Source organism: Gymnoscopelus microlampas (genome assembly GCF_963454915.1).
Source record: "Gymnoscopelus microlampas genome assembly, chromosome: 15".
Classification (NCBI taxonomy): domain Eukaryota; kingdom Metazoa; phylum Chordata; class Actinopteri; order Myctophiformes; family Myctophidae; genus Gymnoscopelus; species Gymnoscopelus microlampas.
In genome coordinates, this window is record NC_139952.1 from 28,875,435 (window position 1) to 28,888,826 (window position 13,392).

The 13,392-nt window shown below is 41.9% G+C and overlaps 1 protein-coding gene across 1 annotated transcript in view; it reads left to right on the forward strand.

Annotated features, from left to right (window-relative positions):
- ctdp1 (CTD (carboxy-terminal domain, RNA polymerase II, polypeptide A) phosphatase, subunit 1) overlaps window positions 1-13,165 on the forward strand; it is a 102,529-nt gene extending 89,364 nt beyond the window's left edge. Inside the window, exon 13 of the mRNA XM_084080679.1 lies at window positions 9,816-13,165. Coding sequence (XP_083936805.1) covers window positions 9,816-9,972 — 157 coding nt within the window. The 3' untranslated portion in view covers window positions 9,973-13,165. The remainder of the gene's footprint in view (window positions 1-9,815) is intronic.
- Window positions 13,166-13,392: the final 227 nt, after the last annotated feature.

Sequence of the window (13,392 nt, forward strand, 5' to 3'; positions counted from 1 at the left end):
GTGCTGAAGTATATCGGGCTTAACCCCGCACCCACCCTCCCCCTCCTCCAAACACTGAGTACGTCTCCTCCACGGAGCTGTCAGATGTGTTCGGAGCTGTTTGAACGCTCCCCCATCACAATTCCTGTTTATCTCTCTCTTTTCAACTTCCAACTACTAGTCCCTGGTTGATATACTGAGTCTAGAGTTTTGCAAGCTGAATGAGAGCCAGTGGGAGTAACACAGTAAAATGTGTTTCATTTGAATTATAAGCCTTTTCACACAGGAAACGACTGACGCATCTAGTAATTCATTTTCAATGAGAGGCGAGTGGGCAGGTAGGGAGTTTCATGGGATTGCGGGTGCGATCCTGTGAAACATGCATGCTTGCCTTTTTTTGGCGCATCTATTCGCATGAGGAGAGCAGTGCGACCCGTGCAGATCCAAGCGAGTACTCGGGGCAGGCGTTGTGCTCTGTGTAACAAGCCTTTAACACTCCAGGTTTTACTATGTGGTTCCACTCTTCCTGTGTGTGTGCACACTGCTTCTCCAGCTTAAAGCTCACTGGCTTATTGCCATTCATCCCCCCTCAAGGGCATCTGTAGCACCATGTAGCCTAGCCTGGGACCAGACGAATCTGCGAGTGCAAAAAAAAATTGCACTCTGGCACTGCTCCATAGAGAATCCATTTCCTGCTCCAGAAGACGTGGGTAACCAATCAGGGCCCAGTATTCGAATATGGGAGACTGTAATTGGTAGTTGGTTGTAGGTCTAACCAATTGCGTTGAGGGCCATTGTTTTGATCCCGCCCCTTTGGAAAAAAACGTCCTCATGGAAGCACCAGACTCATATCCACGCAGTGATATAGTCTAGCTACCAAAAACCTTAAAGTCCAAAACTGTTACTTTACAGGAAATGGAAAAAATAACCTGTGTTGCCATGGATCCTATGTTGTTATTATTTAGTCACAAGCTCTTGTTAATACTTGTCATTGGTTAAATATTTATTAAACCCACAGAAACACTTCACCTTCACTTTAACAAAAATAGCAGATCCACAAGCTCACAATGTGTCGCATTGCGACTTGTCGAGATCTTGTAGATTTTCCATTACTGCTACTTTTGTGTGACTCTGTGTAGAAAGACAAAGTAGGGCATTAATTCACAGAAAAAACTAGAAAAAGTGCTCTTCGGAGCACAGGTCTCCGCCAGGTCAGGTAGGTTATTGTGGCCTCCTGGTGGCGCTATAATAGGGTAGGGCAATGTGAAAAGGGTGCAATTTTTTCTTAGGCCTTGCACTGCAATCGGACACTGCATACATGATTTGAGGCATTTTGTTAAAAAAATGGGTTTTGCTAAATTAGACCTGCTGGTGGCGCTATAACAAGCCAATCTTAAAAGGGTGGCATTTGTTCTTCAACATAGTGTGAAAATGCGTGAAAAGTTTTTTACTTGACCTCTAGGGAGTGCGCATACAGAGTTTTACACAGATCAGCGCAGTTATAGGTAAAAACATGAATCGGCCTGTTATAGCGCCACCATGAGGCTGATTTGAACATTTTCAAGTGGCACTTCTTCCTCTGCATAGTGGGAATGTGCGTGCAACATTTCACGGAAATTGCATGCTGTGTTCATGATTTGAGGCATTTTGTTCAAAACAGAGCACTCCTTTAAACTTTGAAAGCCATTTTTAGCCAGGATGGAATATGAAAAACCTGAAAGACCCGTTTAGTTTGATAACTATAGAGATACTGTGTACCAATTTGCGTGATGTTTAGACAAAATCTGTAGGACTACTGTCAAAAAAATGTGTTTTGCAAAAAGCGTCCTCCTGGCCCATGTGAACATTTTGGGGCAGAGGTTTGAATTGGCATCCAGGGAGTGTGTGTGCACAGTTTCACTGCGATCAAGCCAACAGTGCAGGAGATTAGCTGTTCACAGACGGACGGACGGACAGACACACACACACACACGGACGGACGGACGGACAGGGTGCAAAACATACAATAAAGGGGAAAAAATGGAGATACAAGGTTTCTGCCAACAGCAACGCTATGTGACTGAAGCCCCCAGTCTTAGATAAGAGGACCATGCCAGGGCGAAGGCAATATTTGTTGTTTTATATCACTTAGTATTGTTAATGGTGTTGTGGTGAAGCAGCAATGGCTCCAGGCTGTTGGACACCACTGATGCAACCACACAGCCCAGGCACCTCTCACTACATAGAAATGAGAACATTAGGACGTAATTGCCAATAAGGCCTGTCTCCACAATCCTCAACTAAAAACACTGATGCATCTTGTGCTCTCCAGCAGTGGACTATTTTCCAACAGTCTCAACACAATTGGGTACAGTCATATTGCAGCAGCATTGGCCCATTTTGTGGAGGAATTGGTATGGATTATGTTCAGGGTTTTATTTTTGGGCAGCATGTTGGGAATGATGTCATTTTCACACCATTAGCTGTGGAAATGACTTCAGGTGTACCTGATGATTACTCTCCCAAAAGTGTTTGTGTGACAATTCAGGGCCTGCGTCATCACTAACATGCCATCAAGGCCCCTATACTCTGGACATCAAGGCCCCGGCGGGGCTCTTTGGCCCTGCAGTGTGATGTCTCACACCTACTGTACATGACAAAATTTGTGCAGTTACTAATCCCGCTGGCTGAAAAGATTCAACTAAATGAAGATGTTTTTGGTTTTCCGCAGAGAAGCATGAAGCTTTTCTTTGCGTACATTAGTACGCAAAGAAAAGTACTAAAGATGCCTGGATAATAAGCGGATGTCCACATAGTCCTACTGGAAATCAAATTTGTCCAAGCCGATCTAGCTCGCTGCTTAGCTGAATGTGAATCAAAAAATAATTAAGATATTTTAGATACATTTTCGTGAACCGAAATGAAAAACACATGACAGCTTCCTGCCACAACTTTTGCAAGGCCAAGTTGCCGACTCTCTTGTAGCATTTGAATATTGTGCTAGTGTTGTCTGGCTTGACAGAAAGTTGACAAACGTCAGGGATTGTCGCTTTAATATAACTTAGTGTAAACTGACCCTTGGGATTTTGTGGTGATGTAAATGTCGTTTGGCTGCTTTCTGCGTAGCCATTTACCGTATGTCACCCCGCCCCCTTGGGGAGCCGGCTGGGTGGCGCGTTGCGTCGCCAGACCGCCGCCGGTAATGAAGAAATGCAAATGAAGGAAAGGTTTCATGCAGTCCTATTATGGGAGCGCTCTCATAGCAGGCACCAAAGGGAGTAAATGGGGGGGAAACTCAATTAGAAAGTGAACCCGGCACTGCCTTCCAAACTGTATGGTTCCATCCTTCTCTCGTTTTGTCACTAATTGTGATGCCCTTGGACATTCATCTTTCCCTTCCGGCCCTATCTCTGTCGTTCAAAAAGTAGCCCTCATTTTTTGTAATAAAGCCCAGTAAATTAGTTCTCCCCTTAAGGTTAGATCTGTAGATATGGGAGGGGAAGGGGGGTTAGGAGAGTTTTCCATTTGCTTCATATCCTTTCAGATGTCTTTGCCTTCTGTGCTGTAGTACAAAACCTTGGAGATGAGACAAATTGGACATATTTTACTATCTCCAGCTCGGCTCTTGACCTTTACCAGCAAGTCACCACTTACCACTTTGGCTTTTTTCTTGGGACATTCATCATTTAAGCCAAACAAATCTCACCGAGGGATTGATCCCAGGGTTACAAACAGATCAATCCCTTGGTGAGATTCTTTTATATCCCTTGATGGGTCTCATTTTATACGATTTTCCATTTGTATGTGTTAATATGGTTAAAAGTGTCGGTGCCTCTCAGGCAGCCTGCAAAGTTGTTTTGGTCTGATGGGCTCCTTCTGGTATATCAACAATATTGGATAGCAGGTTAACCTTGTTGCCACACAGATTTGTTGTTATAAACATTGTGCATAAATGATACCCCAACCTTGGTTGCCCAGGAAACGGAGCCATTCGAGACATAACTGACGGCTGACGTGATGACAAAAGGCGTAATCCCACGTTATGTGTATAATACTATGTCTCCAGAACCATGCTTTTCCGACGCTTGTAAGATCTCTTCTCTGGAATAAACCCAAATACTATTATAATACGTTTCCTTTCTCCGTTTATTGATGTAATTAATTCTTATTTGACTGATAGTTATGGACCGGTATTTACTAGGAAAAATAATGATATCATCCCTGGTCCTGTTCCTTTTTCCTTTTTATGTTATCATCTTTTGTTTTTAACTGCATTTTCTGGTACTCATTTTTTGTGTTTGCTGCACTGCTGTTTGTCCAGTGTATTGAGTGTTTAATGTTTAGTGGACTACAACAGAATTGTGTTTATCGACGTTGACATTTAAAAGAAATGTTGTACAATGCAATGCACTTTTTAAGAATTGTCAATAAATCATTCAATTCAATTCAAAGCCCTAGATACGTTTTTAAGGTTTTTGGAAATGTTCACCTATAATGAGTAATGACATGCCCAAAACAGAGACACCAGTTTGAAAGTGTCTAACTGATGAAATACGAGCGAAAGCTTCAAAGGCAAAACCCTGAACAAGTTATACTCAGTATAACGCAATGTGACGCATTGTTAGCTTAATTCTTGTTGGCAAGCTACACTGATCTTAAGGAGAATGACTAAAATGAGCTGGATGTTGTACGGGAAGGCTGAGCATGTTAAACTGTACAACAGAATGGTTTATTGGACCACGTGCTGCCTATATGTTTTAATGGCATCATATCGTGATAAGGCATTGTAGTTTTAAGGCCTATGCACCTGTGAGTAATATTTTACTGTACTGGCTTATGCTTAGAGTCGTGGTGGTACTCTACAAGATGAGTTGACAACATTGTAAATGCTGCTGCAAAATAAAGCTACTGGAGTAGCATGATGGCCCTCTGCTATTCAAAGGTCACTCGGTCGATCCTTTTTTGACAGGTCAGCATGATTCTCAACAGCTACTCTACACGCTCTGTTCAGGTGTGCTTGAGCGCGATGAAACAAACACAAATGACGGTACCGCCCGGCGGAATCTGATAAAGTGGCTCGCTGATGAAAGCTGTTTTGTGGAGGGGATTGGAGAGCGGTGCTCAGGGCTCTGTAGAGGTGTTAATAGACAAGCCTGCAGATTGGGTGTAACGATGCCAAGACGAGAGAGCGATGGGAGAAGCTTCCCCCCCTGCTGTCTTCTTGACTGATAATATTTGGAGATGGGCGAGAGGGGTGGTGGGGGTACATCACCCTTCTCACCCCCACACACACACACTCTCTAACGGCTCACATGTGTAAACACAAAGTTGCTGTCACCGCCAGCCTGCCAGGGGTTCTGGTGGCTGATGCCACCGGTGGCACATCAGGAATTGCCACCTGTGTCACATTCTCTCCGGCTATGGGGGAACAGAAGGCGGTGATTAATCACCGGTCTGTGAGCGTCAACGCTACGCTCCCTATAAGCAAGCCTCCAACGCGTGGCTTTGAAAAAGAAGCCACTTGTTTATCGGAGTATCAGACACGCACTCTTCTTTACTCACATGCTTTCTCCTTCATGTGTGTGCGCACAGTTGAAAAACGTACACACTCACAGCGATTCCCAGGGGTCCAGTGTAACCACCTTCTCATGGGGAGCCCTCTCCACCGATGATTTGTGACATCTGACCTTTAATGAACACTCAAATCAGAGCCTCGCCGCTGTGCGACTGAGCGGGTCTAATGAGAGGGGGTCCTCACCGTGGCCTCAGTGTGAGATCCACGGCACGTAGCGCACTCCACAAACCACTACCTGCCTCATTAGCATCATGCTATAGCAAGCCCTAAGATCTGTGGACAACGCTGAGGAGTAGCCTTATGACACTGTCCTTTAGTCATTTAGAAGACTGTGCAGACCCAATAGGTTTTGTTGTTGTTTGGGTTGGTTGATTTTCAACTTTGTCTCTGGTCTCGCCTGCATTTCACACTGCTTTAAGCACTTTCAACCTGGCGCCCCATTTTGGTTATGTCATTAGCTGAACCCCCCCCCCCCCCCCCCCACACACATCAAACATTTTCAAAAGATTGTTGCTGTTTGTCGTATTGCGTTAAATAAAGCCAAGGATTTAAGTGCTTAATGTCTCTGTCCTCATCTCTATTCCTTTTCTTCTCTCTTGCCGTCATTTCTATTCCTTATGTTCTCTCTTTCCCTCATCTCTATTTCTTCTCTTCTCTCTTTCCCTCATCTCTATTCCTTCTCTGCCCTATCCATTTCTTCTGAGACTGAGAGGAGTTTCGCTTCTCTTTGAGCATGTCGTTAGGGCTGTCACGATCATGACATTTCACTTGACGATTAATTGTCACACAAATAATTGCGATAAACAATTTAATTGTGTTTTTGACATTGAATATTGGAACATATTAATCAAAATTACACTTCTGTTTGGCTTTTAGGCTTCGTAATCAAACATTTCACAGGGCAGATGTGGCAAATAACTTCAATATATATAGGAATGAATGACTGACATATTTATTACGTTTATACTTTAAAAACATTTTAAAAAATTGGGGAAATAGCAAGCTCACAACATGTGATGCGTTGTAAGCTTGTATATCTTTTTAGCGGTGCCAACCGCTCTATATGTGGCTTTGACTCGGTGTCTGTGTGTCTGTCTGTGTGTCTGTGTGTCTGTGTGTATGAGCCTGGGATGAGCACGGCAAAGAAGCAACACATACAAACACACACACACACACACGGACTTGGAGATTGCCTATGCCATCTCTCCTCTCATTTGCCACACGGTCCAGGGACCCCCAGGGACGTCCGCCCGTATGAGCACGGGATGAGCACGGGATTTTAAACAGCTATAACTCCAGTTTGCAGCATGCCACCAAGTCCAAATTTGGTATGTGGACTTAGACCACCAATACGGGCCGAGCATGAATTGCTCAAGCCCCGCCCCCTCTGTCTTCCCATTGGCTGGCCTTTAACACAATGGCTGCCAATGACGTATATATACGTCTTTTAATTATCAGCTGTTGTCCGCCAAAGACGTATATATACGTCATGGAAAAAAAGGGGAATTTTTTTTTTTTTTTTTTTTTTTTTTTTGAATTTTTTTATAATTTCAACCCTTGTCGAATTACGAACAGATTAGGAGCTAAAAATGTTCGAAGATTTGCTGCTCCATTCACTTCAATGTTAAAATTCAAACGGACAAACAATTCACTTTGTTTTTTGGTTTAAAACTACTGGTTTTGAGCTATATTGAAACATCAAACAACACATGTCAACGAGGTCAAAATGACCTCGTTGACATTTGTGAAACCACACCTGAATCTCATCTGTGATTAGAAACCATCTGGGGATCAATCATACTGGAGGAAAAAAATCTGTGGCTACGCGAACAGGTACCAAAATCATGGCAAAACCCTGGCAGAGGCTACAGACTTTTCTGAAAAAACTCTGGCAGAACAGCCATAACTCAAGTTCGCAGCATGCTACGGAGTACAAATTTTGGACATGGACTAAAACCACCAATAGGGACAAACTGTATTTACTTAAGCCCCGCCCCCTCTGTCTGCCCATTGGCTGGGCTTTAAACAGCCATTATTCCAGTTTGCAGCATGCTACCAAGTACGAATTTGGTAAGTGGACTCAGACCACCAATAGGGACGAACTGAAATGAGTTAAGCCCCGCCCCAAAGGCACCGCTTCCTTCACACAGGGTGTGATTTTTTATATATATTTGTGGAAACGATGAGGACTACAGTATGACGATTTTGCTAAATAATTGCGATCATCTCAAATAATTGCGATTAGGCAATTACATATTCATTTTGACAGGCCTACACCAAAGCACAGTATGACTTCTGTCTGAGAGACTTCACTTCTCTTTTGAACAGTTTGTGCAGTCTACGTGGGGAGCATAAAGCCTGGCTGGTTTCATTACCCCGTGTCGTTCTTAAGTTCACTTGTTATGCCAAGCAATGTGGTTCATGTCAAATTCTTCTCTCTCAATTTTCTTATCAATGATAAATCCCTTTCATATTGGAATGGGGAGGACCGAAAAGAAAAGCACGGACGTCTCTTCTCCCAGCTGTCTTATTGTAGTGAGTGACGTGTTTGATGAAAAGTGTGTGCAATCAGCTGTCAACATAACTGAAAGTCCCGATTCAATTCACTCTGTATAAAATGTCTTTATCAAGACTATCTCCGGTTGAGGAAGTTTCGTTGTTGGTGGTTGTAGGGGTGTATTTCCACAGTACATTATGCAAACATAAAATGTGTCCTCTACATTTACTCATCCTCACTATTAGGAGCAGGTGGAGCAGTTAAGTGTCTTGCTCAGGGACACTTGGACGCATTGGCTGAGTGAGCCGAGGTTTGAACAGGCAACCCTCTGATTCCCAGACATCCAGTCTACCCACTCAGCTACGGCCTCCTTTTTTAAATGACATCTTATGGGGGATTTTGAAATGTTGGTTCTCCCAACTTTTCCAAGGATCCACCAAATTAATATGTATTATATTATAGCCAATGTATAAAGGTTTCAAGTGGTTAAACTGATATTGATGCTATAATCAAAGAAATTGCTGGGGACCCCCTGGAACCCCCTCAAGGACCCCTGGGGGTCGCCGGACCCCACTTTGAGAACCACTGCATTACAATAAACTCAAGGCTGTGCCATGGATTTGTGGCAGTGCAATCCTGCTTCCTGTGGGCCGCTGTCTGTCGGAGAAAAGAATTGCATAACTTGCTTTGTGGATTTGCGTCACGAATGGAAAAAGATAAACAGCGGTGCCTGTGCCTTTTTCCTTATCTCTGATTGAAATGCAACTGCCTCTCAAGGTCTGTAGCCTAATCTGTACATAGAAACGCATGAATAGTCTTTCATGCAGAAATGCACAATAAATGCCTGTATTAAGACAACAATACAGTACATCCTCACGGAAATGAAAGGTTTCACTAGAATTTATACTCCTTAGTATGACAGTGTCGCTTGCCAAAACGAATAGATCTACAAGCTAACAACGCGGCTCACCACAATGCGTTGTTACCTTGTAGATCTGTTATTTTTGGCAAGTGGCACCCTCCTAGTGTGATAAAGGACTCCCTAAGTCTTATGTCCTACCCGGGATTCAAAACGTGGATCTCCCACCAAACCTCCGCTGCTTAGGCAAGATGCAATCCCTGCTTGGCCAAGAGAGATATTGTGCTTATGAGCCAGTAGGTGTCTAGTAGGTGTCTGTCTTACCTGACACCAGGGTCTACACTTTTCAATGGAAAAGTAGGGAGACTACCTCCAACCACTGCAGCTGTGCTAGTTCTATTGTATTGACATGTTGATCTTGATTAACTCTCTCACTGCCAAGAATGACTTATGACGAGACATCGTCATAACGCCCTGGCTGCCAAGAACGACTTATGCCGACTTTTTTTTTCACACCAGACACGATCCGAAGATGTACCGCTCCATTCACTTCCTGGTTAACTTATTACTTAAAAATCCTGTATCTTGGCTCCTGTGTACTTTTTTTTTTTACTACTGTATGTATTTTTGTCCGAAACATGTTATTTTCAAAGGCGTATAAAAGCGAACGGGAGGTCGATTTTTTTTTTTTTACGGAAGCACAGTGAAACCCTCTGTGATTAGCAACCATCAGGGGATTGATCATACTGGAGATAAATATTCTGTGACTACTTCAAAAGGTAAGAAAATCACTGGCAGTGGGTGCACCCAGCCAGAAATAAGTCCAGCAGTGAAAGAGTTAAATAACCTTATCAATAAAAATGAAGTTCTGGAGTTCAGCTTTAAGCTTTGCAGTGTTACTAAATCATCTCGTTTCATCTTTCCAGGGGGCACAAAAGAAAACTGGATGAAGCTAAGGAGGAAGAGGAGGCGGGAAACTCTGCAGACGGGTCGTCTAAGGACTCCGAGGAGGAGGAAGGAAGCTGCTCGGATGAAGATTTCATGGCTGCCGCCGTGGAGGCGGAGCTTAACGACTTCATGTGAAAAGACAAAAAGAAAAAAAACGGAAGATGAAAAAAAAAGACGACAAAATGCAGCCCCCGCTAAAAATCCACAGAATCCCTTGCCCCTGTTACCCTAACAAGAGGTACCGATACATTCTATTTTCTCCCCCCGCCTCACTTTGAAATGCGTGTGCGTTTGGTGTGTATGATTTTGTTTGGTGTGTGTTATGATGAATGCGCTGTACATTAATGAGTCTCCTGTGTGTAAATACAAGCTTCGAGAATTTCTAGGGGTGATTACAGAGGCTTTTTTGACAAAGCAACACATTTGATGTTAACATTTTATTGTGAGATAAAAATTGAAAACATGGAATTTGAATTTTCTTGTTTTTTTCTTGAGTTTTGCTTTTCTATTTCGATTTTTATATAAACAAGAAAATACAATAAAAACAACTGGGGTATAATGACAATTGCTGGTTCTATATGCCAAAGAGTTTGAAATAGGTTTGCCAAGGCCTGCAGCTAAACATTGTACTCTTCCATGTTTGTCTCAACAGATTTTTAGGGTTTCATAAATATTGCATCCAGCAAATCTTGACTATTGAATGTGTTTACCTGGATCTTGAGACATCTGTCCTCTTTTATAGAGTTTATACATTTGCTACCGTAACATGACGGTGTGAAGGGGTGATCACACCGAGACACATTGCTACAACACAGGCTCTTCAAAAACATCTTGGTATAACAGCGTATCGGGCAAAACAGCATGGTGGAATGGACCTGTGTGCGTAAACCAGGTGAACAAATAATGTATTACGGGAAAACATTTATTCAAACATACTTTGAGTCTTGAGTCTAATATCAAACTTTCGTCCTGATTTCCATTGTCGCACCGTTCCGGCACTAATACTGGCATCAAAATAGGAAGGAGCTGTGTGACTCTATGCCTTGCATTGAAAAGTTGAGAATATTTAAACTTTTATGTGCATCTAAATACACGACACGCGGCACAAGAGAGGAGCGCAGGTCAGGCACATACCACGATGTATGTTGTAGCGATGCACCTCTGTGTGATTGTCTCCTGAGGCCTCTAGTTCAGCCATTCTCAACATGTGGGCCGCGAAGATATTGCAAGTGGGCCCCCAAATAATTGACAAAACACTAAGATTTTAATGATATAACATTAATAATAAAAAAATAATGTGAAAAAAAAAGTCAGCGTTTTTTGTTCTTTAAAACTTGAAAAATGTGTTTTCTTTGTGATGCTGATAAATTTAAAGTATATATTTAAAGAATTGAAAGTATATTTTAGTTCCATTGATCCAATCTATTGATTGATCATTAAACATGCTCTGAAAATGCATGCGGCCGCAACCTACCTGACCACCTAAGTTGAGTGGTCAGATGGGTGGGCGCCGCAAACACAAAAAGATTTTCATGTGGGCCCTGATCCAGATAAGGTGGGGAACCATTGCTCTAATTTGAGGGTGGTAAACTGGCACACCGCACTGATAACTGCTAAGCGTAGTTTGCAGTGTTTTCCACAAAGGTGCTGACAAAAAATCCCATCAGCTCCAAGTTCCCAAGTATCGCGAGCCAAAACAAGTCACCGTGGATGTGGCATTCCTGATCTGGGGGTGTGTGCGATATACCACTGACAACATGCAAGTTTGACTATTATCAGCCGTGTTTAACCAGCAAACAAATGTTGGCAAACTAAAATGCAATAAATGCCAGTGTTCTTGTGGTGGGTTGTCTCTTTTCATTAGAACCACCATTTTAGTCCTTTTGCCACAGTTGTACAGAATCCACTGATGTCAAACTTGCAACTTGTAGATCTGCAAATTTACTATTTAAAAAATATATATACATTACAATTGTGAAAGATTTTGAAAATGTGCCCAAAATCGGTAGGTAACATTTACTTGTGGTTCTCAGTGGTTCTCAAAGTGGGGTCCAGGAACTCATGAGAGTTTACAAATGGAACCACATGGACCTGTACACTCTCAGAGTTATGGGAGTCCTTTAAATTACAAGGTTTGAGAACCAATGAACTAGAGGCCCCTTGATGCACTACCATAGTACCACACTGAGATGAACTCAACTTTTATTTTATTTTCCCTTGTCCGCTGATTTGGATCAGACAGCTAATGAACGAGATGCACTGTGACACAATACGAAGCCAGGGACTTTTTTTGTTTTGTTTTGTACACAGGAGTCAAATGTCACTAAACAAGGTCGTTAATAGATGTAAAGCTCATTCCTAGAGTAAAAAGCACATAATGAAACGTATACATGAGTAAGCGTTCAACCACCTGTTTTGGTTAGTTTGGTTCGTGTTTTCACAATCACAGTTTATAAGTTTGTTCTTTGCATCTACAGGTTCAACTCTAATTTCATAAGCTTGATTTATACCTAATGGTGCTGTACGTTTTTGGTTAAAACAAATAGTCAAAAGGTTAAAGCTCTATATTCTGATTGTAATCAGTGCTATAGTGATTCTTCAGTAACAGGGATCCCCCCGTCTCTCCAGCGTTTTAATAATAAGACAATACACGTTTAGGTGGGTTACAAATTTCTGCCAATCAGGAAAGAGAATGTCACAAATGTATCAGCTTGTATTCCAGCTCCAATTCTGTCTGCTCATTTCTTTGTTTTTGTTTCGTCACTTAAGATTTTGCTGTTATCTTGTAACATGTACAGTATGAGTTCCCTTTCCTGATTTGAAATTGGTATAATAAAAAAAAAATCTGTTTACTAAAAAGCTGGAGCGATGTTACTGAACAAAATCTATAGCAATAATTAATAATAGGATCATCAATGATCGGAATATAGAACTAATTACCCGTTATTCTAACCAAAAAGAAATCAATTACTGCACCTTTAATCAGTGTTGTTGAGCTTGTAGATCTGCTTTTTCCAGCATGGGAACTACACTGTCGAGTGTAAATTAGGGAATAGAGAGCAGAAATCCATTTGTGTCATGACATGAGGCCATTGTGATTTTTGCTCCATAGATACGGTGTGACCCTTAACTGCGGCAGTGCCACTACACAATGTCACATTGTAGTCAATAACAACAATGACAACTCGATACAAAACAATTCACTGTTCAGCTTCAGTACAGTTCTTTTCCCATATTCATAATTTGTTTGTTGTGTTGTTGTTTTTTCTTTCCTAATTTTTAATGAAAAGACTGACTTGTAAAGTATTTGTAAAGTCTATTTCATACTTGTTCCTGAAAGAAAAGATACTTTTCATTGAATAAAGATGTGTTTTTATAAGAAATCAAAGCTGCCTTCTACTGGTGCCATCTGTTTTTGACTTGGTAAAATTCTAAAGATGAGCACTGTCAACCAGCATTATAGTGAATGTAGTGCTTATTCCATCTGTCAGCGATTTCACTTAATCCTATTTCCTTTGAATATGAACATTTTATGCAAGGCTCTATTGAAGTGAA